This window comes from Bos javanicus, chromosome 11 (genome assembly GCF_032452875.1).
Source record: "Bos javanicus breed banteng chromosome 11, ARS-OSU_banteng_1.0, whole genome shotgun sequence".
NCBI lineage: Eukaryota > Metazoa > Chordata > Mammalia > Artiodactyla > Bovidae > Bos > Bos javanicus.
The window spans coordinates 16,052,278-16,073,967 of NC_083878.1; the positions used below are offsets into that span (position 1 = coordinate 16,052,278).

The following is a 21,690-nucleotide window of genomic DNA, read 5'->3' on the forward strand; positions in this document are numbered from 1 at the left end:
CTAAGGCCCACTTGACTTCGCATTCCAGGCTGTCTGGCTCTAGGTGAGTGATCACACCATCATGGTTATCTGGGTCATGATGATCTTTTTTGTATAATTTTGCTGTGTATTCTTGCCACCTCTTCTTAACATCTTCTGCTAGGTCCATACCATTTCTGTCCTTTATTGAGCCCATTTTTGCATGAAATGTTCCCTTGGCATCTCTAATTTTCTTGACGAGAACTCTAGTCATTCCCATTCTATTGTTTTCCTCTATTTCTTTGCCTTGATCACTGAGGAAGGCTTTCTTACCTCTCCTTGCTATTCTTTGGAACTCTGCATTCAGATGGGTATATCTTTCCTTTTCTTCTTTGCCTTTAGCGTCTCTTCTTTTCTTAGCTATTTGTAAGGTCTCCTCAGACAACCATTTTGCCTTTTTGCATTTCTTTTTCTTGGGGATAGTCTTGATCACTGCCTCCTGTATAACTGTCTTCCCAATATTTTGCAATCTAATAGAAAAAATTTTCTGCTTAGAATTGTAGAATATGTAAGCTGAAAAGGACCTTAGAGATTACCTAGTCTTATTTTCTCATTTTACCAATTAAAAGTAGAAAAGTTAGATGAATACTGGACTTTAAAGTTTTCATTTTTCTTATTTTTTAATTGGGGTTAAATGCACATGATGTAAGTGTTTATAGTGAATGATTCAGTGGCATTTAGTATATTCCCTATGTTGTGTAACCTCCCCTTTATTTTTTTAATATGTATTTATTTTGGCTGCACTGGGTCTTAGTTGGGGCACACGGGATCTGCAGTCTTCGTTGCGGCGTTCTAAGTCCTAGAGCAGCACATGTGATATAGTTCCCTGACCAGGGATTGAACCTAGGCCCCCTGCATTGGGAGTGCGGAGACTTAGCTACTGGGTCACCAGGGAAGTTTCTACCCTTTATTCTTAAGCGCACACATAGCTCAAATCTTAAAAATAATTCTTACATGGTTAATGCAAAAAAAAAAAGAAAAATCAAAATGTGTTCCTTCCATATAATGTTTGTTTTTCCTAATTATTGACTTCTCAGATTGTCACTTCAGAGTGGTACTTAACGAGTAAGAAAGGAGGAAATGAAACGGTTCCTATGTCCTTCCAGTTGGAAAAATATGAAATAGATCAGCTTAGAAAATTAACACGTTGAACTTTTCTCCCATTTGCCTGTTGATTGTATTGTCCAGGCTTGTCTCTTACCAAATTTTAGAAGTTATGTCATTGCTAATATCTCTTGAGATTGTCTCAATGCAAGATTTAATGTTTTATTTCCAAAGTCCTATTTACTTAGAAATGGGGGAAACTTTTCATGCAGGTTTCATAAGAAATTCATAAGTTATCAATCATTATTTTAAGGTCTTTATGTGTGGCGTAATTTAATGCTATTACAAGTCTATAAATGTTGAATCCAGGTTTTAGAAATTATTTCTAAATGGAACCTCCATTATTTTGGCGTTCATACTCAACAAATCTCTGTCTCCAGTTAGCGCCTGGCTACATAAACAGCAATGTGATGGGAAACGCTGAGAGTGACTGAACTTGGAAGGGGCAGCCCTGGGTGAAGGTTGGGGGTGGAGGAACTTGATGGGTCGAAGGCCTGTGAGTCTCCTTAGAGCCTTAACATTCACAGGAGTCCCGCAGAATGTAAACCCTGCCAAGACTTTAGACTTCATTACTTCCCTGTCCTCGACAAGCACAGTTTAATTGAACATTAAGCAATTTGATCTCTTTCACCTAATAAATCGAGCAAATTCAATAAACATAAATCCTGCTAATGATAAAGCTGACTCTGGTGGGGCTGAGCTCATCAGCATTCATGGTTATTACTCTCCCCGGAATTATAGTCACAGATGCTTATTACCAAACTGAGTACTCACCTGATGCTTACAGTCTTAGGAATGTATTTAATAATTTTCTTCTCAGGGTTTCAGAAGGGCAGCTGTGGAACAGAAAGATCATGGTTTTGCAGGCAGACTAAGAGTCAAATCCTTCAACTAATCTAGGACAGTTTTGCTGTAAACCTTAGCTTTCTTATTGGAAACAAAAGGAGCTAATTACAGTTACTGCATAAGATTCTGAGATTTAAAGGGAAAAGTGTGTGATTCTGCTCCTCCGGCAGTCCAATGGTTAGGATTCCACACTTCCATTGCAAGCAGTATGGGTTCAATCTCTGGTCGTGGAACTGAGATCCTGTATGCTATGCAGTGTGACCAAAAAAAATTAATAAAGGTGAAAGTGTGTGCAAAAGTATATAGCACCTGGCACACCAGTGCTATAATAATAGTGGACGTTAACTAACTTTCCCTTTTTTTTTTTTGACTGTCCTTTAGCAGGGGTCTGTAGCAGACAGTGTCTGCATACTCCTTGCATTTTCCCGAGGCTTTCTTATCCATTTTACATGCCTGGGACTCCGAGGCACCATCCCTCCTCCTCTTCACCTGGCTGACCCACTTCTGTAGATGCTCACCTCCAAGGCAAAACCTTCCCCAGCTCTTCCTGACTGACTCCAGGCACTGCCCCTTCTTCATGCATTATCGCATATGTCAGAGTCCTGTCATTTTATCCTTCCTGTTCCTCCCAAACCCCATTCTGCCTGTTAATATTCTCAGCCTCTGGTTGGATGAGTGAGTGAGTCAATCACTGAATGGAACAATAAATTTCCTTTAATGCTGCTAAGGCAGCGTACCATAATCTATGTTCAGTAGATAAAGCTCAGAGAAAGGTTTCCAATCCAAAGAACAGGAAGCAGTAGGACTAGAACTCAGGGCTTTGACTCCGGGTCCTTTCTCTTTTTAGGATACCCAGTTTTCTCTCCCAACTCGGCAGGCTTTGACATCAGAAGAGCAGGGTTGCTCTCTGTTCCGCAGGCACTTCTGGTAAGGGTTTACTCTCTGAGAATGAGCATAAGCAGACAGATGTCTTCACTCCATAAGCTGTGGCACTGCCAGGATAATCCTCTTTGATGTTCCTTCCTCTGTCCTCAGTATTGGACAGTATGTTCTGTAAATGGTCAACATTTATCTAATTCCATAGCTTTCACTAATTTCAAAGAAAAATGCCTACTATACTGCTGGCTCAGCAGCCATTAGGATAAATCTTCATTCTCCCCATCTCCTCCCTCCACATCCGGGTGTGTATGTGTTCCAAACACCATCATCAATTAATAATACATGTGGAGGCCTGTAGGAAAAACACCTAGAAATATATGACCCATTTTCCTTTATGCATATGGATTGGTCCTTCAGTTCACTTCAGTCGCTCACTCATGTCTGACTCTCTGAGACCCCATGAATTGCAGCACACCAGGCCTCCCTATGTGTCACCAACTCCCGGAGTTTACTCAAACCCATGTCCATCGAGTCTGTGATGCCATCCAACCATCTTATCCTCTGCCATCCCCTTCTCCTCCTGCCTTCAATCTTTCCCAGCATCAGGGTCTTTTCAAAAGAGTCAGCTCTTCGCATCAGGTGGCCAAAGTATTGGAGTTTCAGCTTCAGTCTTTCCAGTAACATCCAGGACTGATCTCCTTTAGGATGGACTGGTTGGATCTCCTTGCAGTTCAAGGGACTCTCAAGAGTCTTCTCCAACACCACAGTTAAAAAGCATCAATTCTTCAGCACTCAGCTTTTTTTACAGTCCAACTGTCACATCCATACATGACCACTGGAAAAACCATAGCCTTGACTAGACAGACCTTTGTTGACCAAGTAATGTCTCTGCTTTTTAATGTGCTATTTAGGTTGGTCATAACTTTCCTTCCAAGGAGTAAGCATCTTTTAATTTCATGGCTGCAATCACCATCTGCAGTGATTTTGGAGCCCAGAAAAATAAAGTCTGACACTGTTTCCACAGTTTCCCCATCTATTTCCCATGAAGTGATGGGACCGAATGCCATGCTCTTCATTTTCTGAATGTTGAGCTTTAAAACAACTTTTTCACTCTCCTCTTTCACTTTCATCAAGAGGCTTCTGAGTTCTTCTTCACTTTCTGCCATAAGGGTGGTGTCATCTGCATATCTGAGGTTATTGATATTTCTCCTGGCAATCTTGATTCCAGCTTGTGCTTCCTCCAGCCCAGCGTTTCTCATGATGTACTCTGCATATAAGTTAAACAAGCAGGGTGACAATATACAGCCTTGATGTACTCCTTTTCCTATTTGGAACCAGTCTGTTGTTCCATGTCCAGTTCTAACTGTTGCTTCCTGACCTGCATACAGGTTTCTCAAGAGGCAGGTCAGGTGGTCTGGTATTCCCATCTCTTGCAGAATTTTCCACAGTTTATTGTGATCCACACAGACAAAGGCTTTGGCATAGTCAATAAAGCAAAAATAGATATTTTTCTGGAACTCTCTTGCTTTTTATGATCCAGCAGATGTTGGCAATTTGATCTCTGGCTCCTCTGCCTTTTCTAAAACCAGCTTGATGCACGATACTGGATGCTTGGGGCTGGTACACTGGGACGACCCAGAGGGATGGTATGGGGAGGGAGGAGGGTTCAGGATGGGGAACACATGTATACCTGTGGCGGATTCATTTTGATATATGACAAAACCCAATACAATATTGTAAAGTTAAAAAATAAAATTAAATTAAATTTTAAAAAAAGAAAAAAAAAAGAAAATTATGCCTATGTCCTAAGTTTGTCTTGAGAGTCAATAAAGTTGTGTGATCAAGAAAAAAATAAATAAAACCAGATTGAACATCTGGAATACGTTCACAATTCACGTATTGCTGAAGCCTGGCTTGGAGAATTTTGAGCATTACTTTACTAGCATGTGAGATGAGTGCAATTGTGCAGTAGTTTGAGCATTCTTTGGCATTGCCTTTCTTTGGGATTGGAATGAAAACTGACCTTTTCCAGTCCTGTGGCCACTGCTGAGTTTTCCAAATTTGCTGGCCTATTGAGTGCAGCACTTTCACAACATCATCTTTCAGGATTTGGAATAGCTCAACTGGAATTCCATCACCTCCACTAGCTTTGTTCGTAGTGATGCTTTCTAAGGCCCACCTGACTTCACATTCCAGGATGTCTGGCTCTAGGTCAGTGATCACACCATGGTGATTATCTGGGTCATGAAGATCTTTTTTGTACAGTTCTTCTGTGTATTCTTGCCACCTCTTCTTAATATCTTCTGCTTCTGTTAGTTCCATACCATTTCTGTCCTTTATTGAGCCCATCTTTGCATGAAATCTTCCCTTGGCATCTCTAATTTTCTTGACGAGATCTCTAGTCTTTCCCATTCTATTGTTTTTCTCTATTTCTTTGCATTGATTGCTGAGGAAGGCTTTCTTATGTCTCATTGCTATTCTTTGGAATTCTGCATTCAAATGGGTATATCTTTCCTTTTCTCCTTTACTTTTGGCTTCTTTTCACAGCTATTTGTAAGCCCTCCCCAGACAGCCATTTTGCTTTTTTGCATTTCTTTTTCTTGGGGATGGTCCTCATCCCTGCCTCCTGTACAATGTCATGAACCTTCATCCATAGTTCATCAGGCACTCTATCTATCAGATCTAGGCCCTTAAGTCTATTTCTCACTTCCACTGTATAATCATAAGGGATTTGATTTAGGTGATACCTGAATGATCTAGTGGTTTCCCCCACTTTCTTCAATTTAAGTCTGAATTTGGCAATAAGGAGTTCATGATCTGAGCTACAGTCTTCTCCCGGTCTTGTTTTTGCTGACTGTATAGAACTTCTCCATCTTTGGCTGCAAAGAATATAATCAATCTGATTTCAGTATTGACCATCTGGTGATGTCCATGTGTAGAGTCTACTCTTGTGTTGTTGGAAGAGGGTGTTTGCTACGACCAGTGCGTTCTTTTGGCAAAACTCTATTAGCCTTTGCCCTGCTTCATTCTGTACTCCAATGCCAAATTTTTCTGTTACTCCAGGTGTTTCTTGACTTCCTACTTTTGCGTTCCAGTAATGAAACGTTCCTATAGTTAGGAACTAGTTCATTCATAGTTCATTATAGTTCCTATAATGAAAAGGACATCTTTTTTGGGTGTTAGTTCTAAAAGGTCTTGTAAATCTTCATTGAAGCGTTCAATTTCAGCTTCTTCAGCGTTGCTGGTCAGGGCATGTACTTGGAACCATGATATTGAATGGTTTGCCTTGGAAATGAACAGAGATCATTCTGTCGTTTTTGAGATTGCATCCAAGTACTGCATTTCGGACTCTTTGTTAACTATGATGGCTACTCCATTTCTTCTAAGGGATTCCTGTCCACAGTAGTAGATATAATGGTGTTCTGAGTTAAAGTCACCCATTCCAGTCCATCTTAGTTCGCTGATTCCTAGAATGTCGACATTCACTCTTGCCATCTCCTGTGTGACCATTCCCAATTTGCCTTGATTCATGGACCTAACATTCCAGGTTCCTATGCAATATTGCTGTTCACAGCATCGGACCTTGCTTCTATTACCAGTCACATCCACAGCTGGGTGGTGTTTTTGCTTTGGTGCCGTCCCTGCACTCTTTCTGGAGTTATTTCTCCACTGATTTCCAGTAGCATATTGGGCACCTACCAACCTGGGGAGTTCATCTTTCAGTGTCCTTTTTGCCTTTTCATACTGTTCATGGGGTTCTCAAGGCAAGAATACTGAAGTGGTTTGCCATTCCCTTCTCCAGTGGACCACGTTCTGTCAGACCTCTCCACCATGACCCGCCCGTCTTGGGTGGCCCCACATGGTATGGCTTAGTTTCATTGAGTTAGACATGCTGTGGTCCGTGTGATCCATTGGCTTGTTGTCTGTGATTGTGTTTTCAGTCTGTCTGCCCTCTGATGCCCTCTCAGCGCCTACCATCTTACTTGGGTTTCTCTTACCTTAGACATGGGGCATCTCTTCATGCCCTCCAGCAAAGCGCAGCTGCTGCTCCTTACCTTGGACGTGGGGTATCTCCTCTCGACTACCGCCCATGAGTTTAGGCGTGGGGTAGCTCCTCTTGGCCGCTCCTGCACCATGCAGCTGCTGCGCCTTACTTCTTTATTTGAAAATGATGCACTTGAAACTACAGAGCACTCGGTTTTCAGCCCTGATGTGTGGAGAACAAAATACAACCTCTTCATCATTTTTAATAGCAGCTGAATTTAATCTGCCTCAGTCAGAGACTTCACCTCCCAATGTCCTCACATGCCAAAGTGGTATTGTGACATGTGACTGTCCAGACCAGCCCTGCAGATGTGTCTGTCAAAAGGAATGGAGATTTCCTGTCAGGATATGTGCTTGCTATTGCTGTAGACAGTGGGGGCCTCAGACCTCCTGGCTCCAGGGGGGCAATTTTTTAACTTTTCTTTTTCCCATTTAAAATCAAAGTGGCATCATATGTCATGTGAATCTGCCATGCCAGGGAGATGAGTGTGAGCCATGGCCTGGATCTTGTTTAGACCACGTGGGCGGTGGTGGCCCACACCATCCCACGTGTGTCACTCAAAGCTCCGATCAAGAGCTTAACAGCTATGCCTCCCGAGGTGAGGAGTGCAATGAGTGGGGCTTTGAGGTGTGACTGTTTCCACTTCTCCTTCTTTTCATGTTCATATGCAGCTAGATCCTGGTAGGACAGGTATAGTGTCCTCGAAATGGCATTTGCAGAAAAAAGAAATCCTTAACATCACAGTTAGGGAATTCAAGGTTAAGATTTGTTTTGTTAAGTCTTGACAAATAATTGTCTATTTGTCTAAAACTGGTTTTCAAAAAACAGCCTGCTTTCTTTACTTTGGAGGTCTTATTTCGATGAGACCTCCATAGGTACAGATTGATTTATTTTTTCTCCTGTTAATCTGTCTTGTATCAGTTTAATTATTAGACCAGTCAAAAGAATTCAAGAGGGGCAGAGGGAGAATTTCCCCTTCCCCAGCAATGGCTTTTTACCATAAAAATTTTAATTGAAATGTATAAAATGCAAAGGGTTATTCTTTAAAAGTAGAGAGTAAACAAAGCAATCCAGATCATAATGTGACTCTCTAGAGATGGTACATTGACTTTTCATAAAGTAGTGGAATAAAATTTTGCTTGTATTCATCATAATAAAAAAGAAATGACTTTTGCCATGCAAAGTACAAGCTCTTTCTTTGCATTTAGCCCCAGACAACTAGATGGTGCTTAACTAGGTGCTTAATTTGTTGTTGTTGTTTTTCAAATCTGTATTTATTTGGCTGTGCTGGGTCTTAGTTGCATCATGCAGGATCTTCAGTCTTTGTTGCACCATATGAACTCTTAAGTAAGGTGTACTCTTAAGTACCCTGCTTAAATAAGCAATATCTTGCAGAAGGTAAAAGACTTTGCTGCTAAGTCATGTCAGTCGTGTCCGACTCTGTGCGACCCCATAGACGGCAGCCCACCAGGCTCCCTGGTCCCTGGGATTCTCCAGGCAAGAACACTGGAGTGGGTTGCCATTTCTTTCTCCAATGCAAGAAAGTGAAAAGTGAAAGTGAAGTCGTTCAGTTGTGTCCGACTTTTAGCGACCCCATGGATTGCACCTACCAGGCTCCTCCATCCATGGGATTTTCCAGGCAAGAGTACTGGAGTGGGCTGCCATTGCCTTAGGGACAAAAAAAAATCTGTTCATTTTTACATGTTGAACTGGATGAAATGGCAGCCAAGAGATTCTCATGGGCTCCCATCAGGAGTTGTGGAAATTCAGAGATCTGCTGTTCCTGGGCTCCATGCCATCAGCCAACCACAACTCACTGCCTCCCCAAACTGGACAGTAGCCATGACCCAACCCTAGGGATGAACAAGGTGAAGTACCTCCAAGCTCGATGGGTTCTGGTTGTGGCTTGGGATGCTCAGAGACCCAGGACATGTTAAAAAGGTGCATGTGCCCTTACCCAGGACTCGCTAGAAAATTCCATGATAGTCCAGTTGGTCCCTCAGAAGATAATGAGAAACCTGCCAGCCACTCGAGGCATTCCTGAAAGGCTGAAGCATATACTAACAACTGCTGAACATCAGTTTTCCCCTGTATTATGTGTTCTATTGGTATGGTGTTAAAATGTGCTGTTGTTCATACCTTATCCCTGTCTGACCAAGTGATTAAATTTTCCCAAACAGTCATTAGTTTTTGAGATTAAATGCATGAGGACGTCTTTATTTACTGAGTTGGAGTTTCCCTCCATCTATTTAAGAATTCTTGATCTTGAAACAATATCTAAAAACAGCTAGAGGCTGTGCTTTCATTGCTCGTAATTTCTTGTGCAATTCTTAGACCATTGACAACTACCTTTGAAGTTTTGCTGACACTAAGATTTCTATCAATCATTCTGTCATTGAAAATCCTCATTTACTTCCAGATGTTCAGCAGGGCCTCGAGTGATTTTTACCTAAAGAGAAAAAACCGTAACCTCCATTTTCTTGGTTCTTCAGAATTCATGAACAATTATGTAACATCTCACTTTTTAAAATACCTATTTTTTGTTTTGCTGCACTGGGTCTTAGCTGTGGCACGTACATCTTTGACCTTCCTTGTGGCATACGGGCTCTTTTAGTTCTGGTATGCAGAGTCTTGTGGCGTGTGAACTCTTGGTTGCAGCACGTGGGATCTAGTTACCTGACCAGGGATGTAATCCACACCTCTTGCATTGGGTGTGGAGTCTTAGCCACCAGAATACCAGGGAGGTCCCTCATCTCATTTTTAACACAGAGGCAAATAGGAATTATCCCCATGTGACAGATGTGGAAACTGAGACTTGCTAAGTTGCTTTCCAACTGTTAAGTTGGAAAGTGAAGTAGCACAATCAGAACTTGAACTCCTGCTTCTGCCTTGGAAGCCCAGGTTCTTTCCATTACCCGCTGTTCATGTCAACCTTGACCCTGGCCAAGAATGAGAGCGGATGTGTGCAATGGGAGAGGCAGCATGGATGGATTAGAACAGACCCATTCATGCTCCCAGAAAAATAACTCAAAATGCATGCCCCAGTGTTGAGGGGACTGCAGGTCATCTTCAAATACAAAAGAGTACATCTAACACAGAAGTGTTGTTTTGAAAACTCACCAGAACTACCTTGACATCTGGCTTGTTAATATGTAGAGAATGTGAAGCAGCAAAGGACAGTAAGTTCTAGGAAGTTGAGGGGAAAACACATATCCAGGGATGGAGGGAAGGAGGAAGCAGCAAACACCAAAGGTCCCCCCACCCGCATTACCATCCTCTGCTTCCCTTTGCAGCCTGGGTCACATTCAGAGCCTTCCTTAAGAACCACTTGGTGGTCCCCAAACATAGCTCATAGGTTGCTTTTGTGACGGCTTTGGGTTTTTGTTGTTCATTTGCTAAGTTGGGTCTGACTCTCTGTGACCCCATGGACTGCAGCACACCAGGCTTCACTGTCCTCCACCATCTTCCAGAGTTTGCTCAAATTCATGTCCATTGTGTTGGTGGTACTATCTAACCATCTCATCCTCTGCCGCCCCCTTCTCCTTTGGTCTCAGTCTTTCCAGCATCAAGGTCTTTTCCATTGAGTTGGCTCTTCTCAGGTTGCCAAAGTATTTAGAGATTCAGCATCAGTCCTTCCAATGAATATTCAGGATTGATTTCCTTTAGGATTGACTGGTTGGATCTCCTTGCAGTCCAAAGGACTCTCAAGAGTCTTCTCCAGCACCACAATTCCAAAGCATTAATTCTTCAGCGCTCACCCTTCTTTATGTCCAACTCTCACATCCGTACATGACTACTAGAAAAAAACAGTGTTGATTATATGGACCTTTGTTGGCAAAATGAAGTCTCTTCTTTTTAATACACTGTCTAGGTTTGTCATAGCTTTTCTGCCAAGGAGCAGGCATCTTTTAATTTCATGTCTGCAGCCACCATCTGGAGTGATTTTGGAGCCCAAGAAAATAAAATCTGCCACTCTTTTCATTTTCCCCCATCTATTTGCCATGAAGTGATGGGACCAGATGCCATGACCTTAGTTCTCTGAATGTTGAGTGTCAAGCCAGCTTTTGCACTCTATTTTACCTTCATCAAGAGACTCTTTAGTTCCTCTTCACTGCCTTTGGGTAAGTGCTTTTTAAAATCCCAGATAGCTTCTATGAAGTAAATCCCACTCATGAAGTACTACCTTTCCCAGGAAGCTGTTCCTAAACATCCCATAGGAACAGAAGTCCATTCCTCCTCCACTCCTCCCCAATTTGATCCCTTCCTTTTGTGATGTTAGATGGTGAGAGCTTGGAGAGTGGAGGCTGCATGGTCTAGGGGAAAGCCACATGCTCCAGGCCTCATCACCAGGTGCCGGAGAGGAGTGTGCTGCTCAGCCATCTCTGGACTAGGTTTACAAAATACGAACGCGAATTAATTTTAATATCTACTCTTGATCACAGCTGTGGCCTGCATATAAAATCTTGAGTCTCCCTTTCAGATGTACAACAAATGTATATAAAAAGAGATAAGAGAACACGAATGACCTCAGTGTGTCAAACTTGTAAACATTTCTGCGATCTTGCCCTCACAGGGAAATCCTTTATTCTTCCCTTTCAGACTTGAAGCAGAACTGACAACCATTTGTGTTCTCTTTGTTTGAAGCTTTATTTTTGTGAGTCAAGGGTCTTTTTCCAGGTTTAGCTTTCTCCTTAATAACATTAATACTTCTTATGAAATGATTTCATAGAAGAGTGCATGGGAAGTCGCGGGGGGGAGGGGGTGTTGTTCCTGGAATGCTTCCCACCAGGAGAGTTTGTAAGAAGGGACAACCATAATTCTGCCATGTCTGATGGTTCAGGATCTTTTCTGGCTTTACACTCCCTTCTTTCACTTTAGGAGAGAATGTGTAGGTGTGTACACATATGCATGGATGTGCACACACACCCACACACCTTTGACCCCTTTGAGGAGGGGCGATGGAAGAAAGCCTTGAGAATTCACCCTCTTGCATCAGTGCTTTGCTTTAGTTTTGTTATGGAAGGAAGCAAAATAGAGGAAAGCTCCTTCAATCTGTGGTCCAGGCAAGTGCGGCTGCTGCCTTTTGTGGCTGTCACCTGTGTGGCGGCCCTAAGAGTGTCCAGCCAGTCCTGGGGCTGGCTGACCCGCAGCTCTCAGTTCTGGTACAGCTGTTGACATCTGGGGAGCCTCAGAATTTTCACCGACTGCTAGGGTGAGTCCTCAGGCAGTATAGTTTTTGTAAAATGTGCATTCAGAAGATGAAGCTGTCTCTTCTAAAGCTTTCCTTTCTAGATCTTCTGAATAATTCTGCACCAACATACAGGAAAGAGCCTGGGACCACAAAATGCAGTGAAAAGGTGATCACTTCATGACAAATGGAGAACCAAGATCCCATGTGCTGGATGGGTCCAGTGAGAAGGACTAAAGGAAGGGCTTAAGTTGGCCATGGATAAGGGAAAATGGCCTCAAGAAGTGGTAACTGCAGATGAATTTAGCTAAGGTTCAGAAGAGGCAAGGACAGAGATTACAGAGGAGCTGAGATAGGTGTAGGAGAGGAAGAAATGTTACATGTACAACCTTGAGCCGCTGGACTGAGGTCAAATATGGTGCTGCCTCATACCAGCTGTCATTTAACCACTGTGTGCTTCTATTTCCTATTGATAAAATGTGGATAATAGTTTTTCATAGGATGGTGTAAATATTTTAATGAATTAATGTTTTAAGTGCTTAGTAGCTGGCACAGAGCAAACATTATACAACTATTAGCTATTATTACTAGAGCCATTACTTCATTATCACTGTTATAATGAAGGACCAGGTCTTGAGAAGTATAATCATACCCACTAAATTCAAATGGTACTTAGTAGCATCCTTGCTTGGTGTCTCATTTTTAGATCACCAGAAATTTTTTTTTTTTTTTCTGTTTCCAGTGAGTGGGAAAATGTGTATCTGTAAAAATGACTGCTTTATACATTTAAAATGTTTTGATGAAAACCCCTGATGGGTTCAGATAAAGCCATTCTTCCAAAGGCTTGCTGCACTCTCCGATGGTTTGATTTTTCAGTTCTTTACTCTCCTGGAATGCATTCTACCAACTGTTCAGCTACTACTGGCATCTATGTTCAGAGTCTTAATTGTGCTGTAGAGTATGAATCATATGTGGGTGTGCAGAGCACCCGTAAAGGACACTGAGATGTCCGAGGATCGGGAGTGTGCGTGGGAGGCAGGGGCACACGGTGGGTGAACGCACCCACGTGTGAGCAAACAGTGATGGTGTGTCACGGTTTTTGTCCTGTCTTTTGTAGATGACTATGCCCAGCTGTGTAACATCCCCGTCACGGGACGCCGGCGGCCATATGGACGGGATGCCTTGGTTGACTTCAGTGAACAGTATGCTCCCGAAGCTGATCCCTACTTTGTTCGAGACCGTAAGCAACATTTTTTTACTCTGAAACTAGATTGTGGTTTTGAAGCTTAGTCAGTGGTTCTCAAAATGCAGTGCCTGGGAACTTGTAAGAAATGCAGGTTTGTGGGTGATGCTATAGACCTGCTGAGTCAGGAACTAGGGTGAGACCCACCCTCTGAGTCATCCTTATGGACGCTCAAGTTTGAGAAGCACTGGATCATATTAAGAGTCTCACTGCTGGGAACGCTGTATGTTTATTTTCTTTACAGAAAATCATCTTCCTATAATTTCCACGACAAAGTCATTTCTTTACCCCTGAAGTGGTGGCCTCGCTTAAGGGGCAGAGTTTTCCTAATAGTTTGGTTGTATCTTGACAAGCATTTAAATGGGAAGTAAAACAGTTGCTCTCTCCTGGTCAGAGATGAATTTTTAGAATTCATTTGTGAGGGGTTTACTAAGTAAGAAATGATGATGTGTGATGGCTTTTCCTGGATTTGTGAGCAGAGTTTAAGTGTGAGGTGGAATGTGTATGTGTGAATCCTGTTCCCATTTAGAAAGTAAATGCCTGAAGGTACCACCGGAGTGTCCTGGAGAGGGGAGCCACACAAGCTAAATGTGTCTGTGGAAGAGACCAGAGCTTGCAAATAACAGATGAGTTACGTGAAGTCCGAAAAATGGGATGGTACAAATTGCGATATCAGTAGACAGGAGGCGGTCTGCCTTCCCGAATGGGACGACGGCAGTATACTCCAGGTGCCCGGCCCACACCCTGCAGACCAGAGTGCTGACATCATAAAATACGATGAGGCTGTTCTTTCTTATCACCTTTGCACATGGCAGACTAGCCATGATCTGTGTCCTGAGCAGCAGTACGAGCTTCATGGCTGCCTCTGGAGCTGCTTCTGTTCCGAGTCCAAGAGTGTTTTCCTCCCTCCTTTCTTTCCTTTTGTTTTTTGAAAGGTGCAGTATGTTGATCCCTCAGCTGACCTAAAACTGCTTTAAAATTTCCAAACAGCATGCTATTAAACCAGCGAGGTTGGGTCTTCTAGATCTGAGTGAGTCTAGAGCGTTGGCAGTATGCAGAAGGCCTCTGGTGCCCTTGCCCAGCTATCCTCCCAGGGTAACCACTATCCTAACTTCTAACACCTTAGATTATTTCTTTTAATCAACCACAGATAACCATGTCCTACTTCAAGAAATATGCTTAAATACATTGGCAGCTATAAGACTGTGCACTTAGGATTTCTACACTTCTGTGTATATGTTATAGGTCAGTAAACATTTACTTTAAAAAAGAGGATAAATATTAAAATTGAAAAAAGTACAGTTTTGCCTGCCTGATAAATCCAAAATAACAGGGTAAATCTATATGTAACTGACATAATCTCATGCTTGTGTGTGTAGCCTCTAATGCCTTACAGTTCAGATGCCACAAATTTTAATGTTGAAATGTTCTGGCTTAGGTATTGGCTTATGTACCTTTTTTTTTTAAAATGCTGTCATTGCTTTAAAATGTAAAAAAAAAAATCCATTACAAATGTTAAAAAATAAACACAGTGGTATCAGACCAATTTTCTATTTAGCAACATAGGAAATTGTGATGCAGTTGCAGGACCCCAGCTTTAACTATGTAATGGCCTTTAAAGTTCTTGTGAATTACAGAGAAACAGCTCCTGTTTCTCAGCTCAGGATCGCAGGTTGTTTGCCCCTGCTGAAGACAGGGTAAGTAGTGAGAGAGGCTGAGATTTCTACCAACCTTGTGATCCACCCTGTCCTGTCTTTCTGTTTAAGAAAGTTGAGCTAATGACTGGTGTTACCTTAAGTTAGAGATCAACTTTTCTTATAGCTGACCAGACAGTAAAGTTTGTGGGCTTTGCATACTATATAGTCTCTCTGCGGCTGATATTCAACTCTGCTCTGCTATTAGGAAAGCAGCCACAGACAGGTATTAGTGAACAGGTGAGGCTGTCTGTGTTCCAGTAAAATTTCATTTACACAAATAGGTAGCAAGAACGATTTAGAGCAGGGCTGTGTGCTTTGCTGGTGTTTCGGAGTCCTGTAGAAGTATTTTGGGGAGTCTGTTTAATGTGTGTGTAGGAGTTTCAAATTTTAATTTATTTCTTTCTTAAAAGTTTACTTGTGTATTATAGGAAACCAAAAAACAAAGTCATCCTTAGTCACAAGCAGTTTACTGTTTGTGTCCTTTCAAGTCTCATTTGTGTGTTTATACAACTAAGCATCCATTTTTGTGTAATTAAAATCATATAGTTATGTATCATGCTTTTACACATGCATGAATATTTACCATTTCAATGTCCCAAAGCTATGAGTATTTTGATACACTATACCAACTCAATCTGGAAGGAAATATATATATATATAAAATCTTGCTACTCTTGGTAAAAATTTCAGAAAAGACAAAAATGGCAATAAGTCTCTAAATAATGATATTGGCAGAGGTATGAATAAAACGCTGCTTTCCCTTAATGTTCAATTAAAGATAAAACAAAGTATTAATATAATGCTTCTAAGATGATTCATTATCCAGTCTAAACTATTAAAGTATTAGCAAGGGGGTATACTTCCATTGAATTAATGACAATGTATTCTTACAGTTTAGCCAAGACATGCACACACATACATCCCTCCCTTTATACTTCCTTCTGCCCCTATGCTGCCAACCCAATGAACAAGTCCTGATGTACATTTCTGAGACAGTTTAACAATTCCATGTCTAAGATGCTGCTTTTTTTAAATCAATTACAATGAAATTATATATTGGTTAACTCACTAGCTCTATTTTTTACCCCACATTGTTACCTCAGGACATGTAAAAAGCCACCTCAATGTATGGCAAAAAACCACAATAATATTATAAAGTAATTAGTCTTCAATTAAATTAATTTTAGAAAAGCCTATGCTGTAAAATAATGTTAGATCTTACAGCTGCATAAGCAATGGTGTTTTGCTGCCCCCTGCAGTTCCACTGGAGAATTACTTCAAAGGCCAATTAGATCTGGCCCTGCTGCTGCTAAGTCCCTTCAGTCGTGTCTGACTCTGTGCAACCCCATAGACGGCAGCCCACCAGGCTCCCCCGTCCCTGGGATTCTCCAGGCAAGAACACTGGAGTGGGTTGCCATTTCCTTCTCCAATGCCTGAAAGTGAAAAGAGAAAGTGAAGTCGCTCAGTCGTGTCCGACTCTCAGCGACCCCATGGACTGTAGCCCACCAGACTCCTCCATCCATGGGATTTTACCAGGCAAGAGTACTGGAGTGGGGTGCCATTGCCTTCTCCGAGTTCTCGCCCTAGGGAGATTTTTTTTTCTTCCCCCTGAAAGCTAATCCATGGTAGTAGCTTCAGAAGCAGGGGAGAGGATGAAAGGCCACATGTTTTGGGGTCATCATAAATTTATATTTACAACTTCCCTTTCTATAAAGAGAACTAAAATATTCTTAACACCTGGTTACATTGCTTTTGTATTGCTAAACTGGCTCTCTCTTTAAACTGATTCAGAACTAAACAAGAGCATCTTTGTTTTCTTAAAAAAAAGTTTTTGGGTTTTCTCAATAGAAGTATGATGTATTTTTCTCATTTATCAGGATGTTTGGAGTCCCTTTAACTGCCTTTAGCCTTTGATCCCCCAAGGGCCCTTTTGTAAGGCTCCTTCCAAAGCCAGAGCAAACAAACAGGCCTTATTCAGGCAAGGCCAGCCTGGCTTTTCTCTGCTCTTGGAACACGCAATCAAACAGAGCTGCCTCCAATGCTCGTGCATCTTAGCAAATACCTACACTGATCATGAATTCCATTGGTTCCATCCTGAAAGATGTTTTGACGTTTGCCCTACTGAGAACTTGGGAAACTTAAAATCTTAGACAAGATGTTAACTAAAGGCAAACACACACACACACCTACATGCTGTATTATGTGATTTTGATTCAGAACATCAGAATTCAAAATGTGGGGCTAATCTGTACAACATACTAAGTTTGTAACTGTAAATACTTAATATCATGTACAAATATATTCGCTTAAATTTCAATGCTATCTTTAAGGTACTGGAAATATGTATGATGAACCATAACCTTAAAATCATGTTTTTAAAACTGGTGTTAAGAGGATGAAGATTTGTTCCTTGCCTCCTGTTTGTTCCCTTCCAGGTTTTCTGAACAGCTTTGAGGAGTTGCAGGCGGAAGAATGTGGCATCCTCAATGGGTGTGAAAACGGTCGCTGTGTCAGGGTGCAGGAAGGCTACACCTGCGATTGCTTTGATGGGTATCACCTGGATATGGCCAAGATGACCTGTGTCGGTAAGAGCCATGTGTATCTGACGGGAAATCATCCTTTTCCTGAGACGCCCTGTGGCTGGACATCATGTAGTCTAGTACATTAAAGATTTGCAGCGTTTCAGTTTGAGAAAAATTCTGGAGGTGGATGGTGGTGATGATTGTATAACAATGTGAAGGTACTTACCACCACTGGACTATCCACTCAAAAATGGTTAAAATGGTCAATTTTATGTTCTGTATATTTTACCCTGATTTTTAAAGAAGTACTTAAGAATTCATACAAATGGTACATATGGAGGAAACACCAGAACATTTGGGGTAATTAGACACTTTTAAATTGAGCTTTTGACTCAGTAGCAAACAGTGTTTTCCCTGAACACCTGATGCCAGCATGAGGGACATATAGATGAAAAAGAAAATGCTTCCATTTTGGAGAAAGTGTTTTTTTGTTTTGTTTTGTTTTTTAATAAAACTCTCACGTAGCCTTCTCTTTTACCTTTAAGAGAACAGTAAATGGGGTTTTTTTCCTTCCTGTGTAATTGATGCTGTGTTCCTGAGCCTGCTGGCCTCCATGCTGAAAGACCTTTGACTGCAGGGTGTTGTTTTTTTTTTCCCCTATTTTTGTGGCTGTTTTTCTCCCTCCTGTAGTTTTCCCACTTCAGTTTTGTTAGTCTCAGTCTGTGGTGGTCCAAAAATAGGTAACCCAGGTTGTTACACGTGTTTCAGGAGCATAAAAGACTTTCTTTCCTGTGGAAAGAAATCTAAGAAAGTAACTTAAGCCTTGAGACAAGCTTCTTGGAGGCTCTGTATTTCTCTTGACAACCTAACTGCTCTTCTACATCTGCAGAAAGGGATTCAGAAGATAGTTAGTTCTAGTTTTCTTGACTATAAAAACTCAAGCTGACAAAATGGTCCCTTTATGGTCAAATGGTCCCTGTTATGTCAAATAACAGGGGAGTATCCAAGGGATTCTAGAATTTCTTTCCCTTTTTGCGATCTAGAAGGTCATATTTACCTTGCATAAACAGACAGTAAGAGGAAAGACTACACAGCTTACCATGGAGAGAGCACGGAATAGCCGGCTGTGTTTAGGCAGGGCCTCAGGTAAGCTGTTGATTGTTTCTCCTCCCGGAGTGATGGGAAAGCTTGCTTACCTCCGTGGTTTGGCTTACTGCAGATGTCAACGAATGTGATGAGCTGAACAACCGGATGTCTCTCTGCAAGAATGCCAAGTGCATCAACACCGAAGGGTCCTATAAGTGTGTGTGCCTGCCGGGCTTTGTACCTTCTGACAAGCCAAACTACTGCACTCCATTGAATACTGCCTTGAATTTAGAAAAAGACAGTGACCTGGAGTAAGAGAGAAGCTAACATAACCTAAGCCTGTATACTCTGCACTGTGTAAAGGAGGAAGAGAAATGTATTATACTTCAGACACTGCACCTAACCCAAAATGCTGGAAATACGGAAACATCATGGAGTTGTATATCCTCAGAAGGGAAAGGATTCAGTGTGAGCCTGAGTGGTGTGACAGACCAAATGGACATTTCTCTGAAAAAAAAACAAAACAGTATATATAGTCTGTTCATATGTAAAATTTAGTGGAAAAGAGGCAGAACAGTGCTGTTATTTTAAACAGAAGGTTGTATTATTATGTTTTTGATATTTTTTACTATTGCTTGATTAAATCTGGCATTTAAATAGTGGTGGAAATATTTTATAAGATTTTCATTTTTTGGTTATGCAGTTCCTTGGCTAGTTTCTTTTTCAAATGTCAAGTGCAAAAGTCTTCGATAAAATATTGTTTATTATAAGTAATGTTACACAGGGTTATGCTATTCCAGGTCTGGAAGATTTTTAAAATCCAAATTGTCCTGTGGAGCAGGCGGTGATTGTTTCAAAACTTTTATACACATTTGGAGAAAAGGACTTTATATTTACGACGTGTTGTCTGATTTTAATGTCCATTCTTAGCCAAGCTGCTAGTAGGTGTTAATTGGATCCCTTTCCTACATTGAAATGGAAGAACTAATGAATGAGCTTACATTAGTATTGTAATGTATAAAGTAGGACCAGCAAATTTTTTAAAAACTTGATGATCCCAATATATTTACCACTGTATGTTAAAGCAAAATAAATCACCATTTTTTTTTAGAAAATTTCTACCTCAGAGTTATGTCAATGAGCATATGCATACCAGTTATCCACCCCACCACCAATGGTCTTTTATGAATGTGGAGTCTTTTCCAGGTTAATTATTAAATTTGTTATATACTGTTATGGGTGGAATTGTGTCCCCGGAATTCATGTTGAGTCATGTCCCCTCAGTACTGTGACTGTATTTTTAAATGAGCTAATGACCATTAAAGAAGGTCATTGGGGTGGGCCCTGATCCAGTAGGGCTGAGGTCTTTATATGAGATTAAAACACACACAGGAAAATCATGGGAAGACACAGGGAGCCAACAGCCATTGTCAAGCCAAGGAAGGAGCCTAAGAAGAAAATTCTTCAATACCTTGAACTTTATCGACTGGGGGATTTTTACAGAAACTAACACCAGTGGCCAGCAAGTTGGTATGTAAGTGAATATTGAAATGTCTCTGGTCAATAATGGGTTAAGAAAATAAATTTAAGCCACCCATTCTGTGGTATTCATACTTTTGACAGCCCTAGCAAATAAATAACTGGTAGATATCAGAGGAAGAACAGTTTTTGATGTTCCAAGCCTTGCTTAATACAGATCCACAGTCATGCAGTTGTCTTATTTAACCTGAATTTCAGAATCATTTTTAATAAAGAACATCTGCGTTTTCAGAAAACAAACTATGTATAGGCATACTCAGCAGAAAATATCTCCATCTAACATTTTCTTCTAAGACAGGCTTTTGGATTTTAGTTTCTGCCATAGGAAGAATGGCACACCTAAAATGTCCCCTGCTGCCAAGAGTTCCACGACCAGGTGCCAACCACTGTCCCTGCCTTCCCAGGAGCTTGTGCAGGCTATGCACACCCACTATCAAGGGGATAATGTTCCAGCATATGCTGAGAGAAGAGACATCCAAACGAAAAGCATTCCTCATGCCAAAACTGTATTAAACCCACACAGGGACACTCCCACATACAAAGAGCCCTCCAAGATTACAGGAGATAACTGTTTCTCAACTCACAGAGTAACAGAAATACAGTATAAGCAAAATAAAGCAGCAGAGGAACCACTCCCAGTTAAAAGACCAAGAGAATTCCCCTGAAGGAACAAACAGACTACTTGAATCTAATATATACCAAGTTTTAAAAGGAGGTAATGAAAATACTGAAGGAATTAAGAAAGATTCAACAGAAATGCAGATTGCTGTAAAAAGGCTCCTCTCATAGTTTCTAGTTCCAAGAAAAATTAGAAAATTCATTTGCTGAGATGAAAGCTGAGCTCAAGACAATGAATAGCAGAATGAATATAGTAAGTCCCCTACATATGAACTGTCGAGTTGTAAACTTTCAAAGATGTGAACGTGTGTTCCATCAGTGTTAGGTGTGAATGCAAATGCAGTTTGCCCTCTGTTTCCTATTGTTGAAGACCCTTCAGCTCTCTCATCTCCTGTTTCCTCTCCCTCCTCCAGTCAGTAACTCTTTCTTGTTCACTCGATGCCAGCCCCTGTTGTACTTTACTATTGTACTTTAAGATACTTTAAGATATACTGTAAGATTTAAAAATGCAGAAGAGAGAATATGTGATCTGGAAGGTAGAATACATGGAAATAAATGGAAATTACCCAATCAGAACAGCAAACAGAAAGCCAAATGAAAAAAAGAAAAACAATATGAGAGACCTATGGGATAATATAAAGTGCCAATCTATGCATAAGAGAGATTCCAAAAGGAGAAGAGAAAGGGGGACTAGAAAGGGGATTAAAAATGTATTTGAAGAAATTATGGAACCTCCATAGTGTTCTCCATAGTGGCTGTATCAATTTTTAAGAACTAAAAAGAGAACTACCATATTACCTAGCAATCCCACTCCTGGGCATATACCCAGAGAAAACCATTAATTTCAAAAGATATATGCACCTCAATGTTTATTGCAGCACTATTTACAATAGTCAGGACATGGG

The 21,690-nt window shown here is 41.1% G+C and overlaps 1 protein-coding gene across 13 annotated transcripts in view; it reads left to right on the plus strand.

The window, feature by feature from the left end:
- Positions 1–19,152, plus strand: part of LTBP1 (latent transforming growth factor beta binding protein 1) — a 456,789-nt gene extending 437,637 nt beyond the window's left edge. For all 13 annotated transcript variants that reach the window (XM_061432037.1, XM_061432039.1, XM_061432038.1 and 10 more), the window contains 3 exons: positions 13,198–13,320; positions 17,456–17,605; positions 18,762–19,152. In XM_061432037.1, coding sequence (XP_061288021.1) covers positions 13,198–13,320; positions 17,456–17,605; positions 18,762–18,943 — 455 coding nt within the window. In that variant the 3' untranslated portion in view covers positions 18,944–19,152. The remainder of the gene's footprint in view (positions 1–13,197; positions 13,321–17,455; positions 17,606–18,761) is intronic.
- Positions 19,153–21,690: the final 2,538 nt, after the last annotated feature.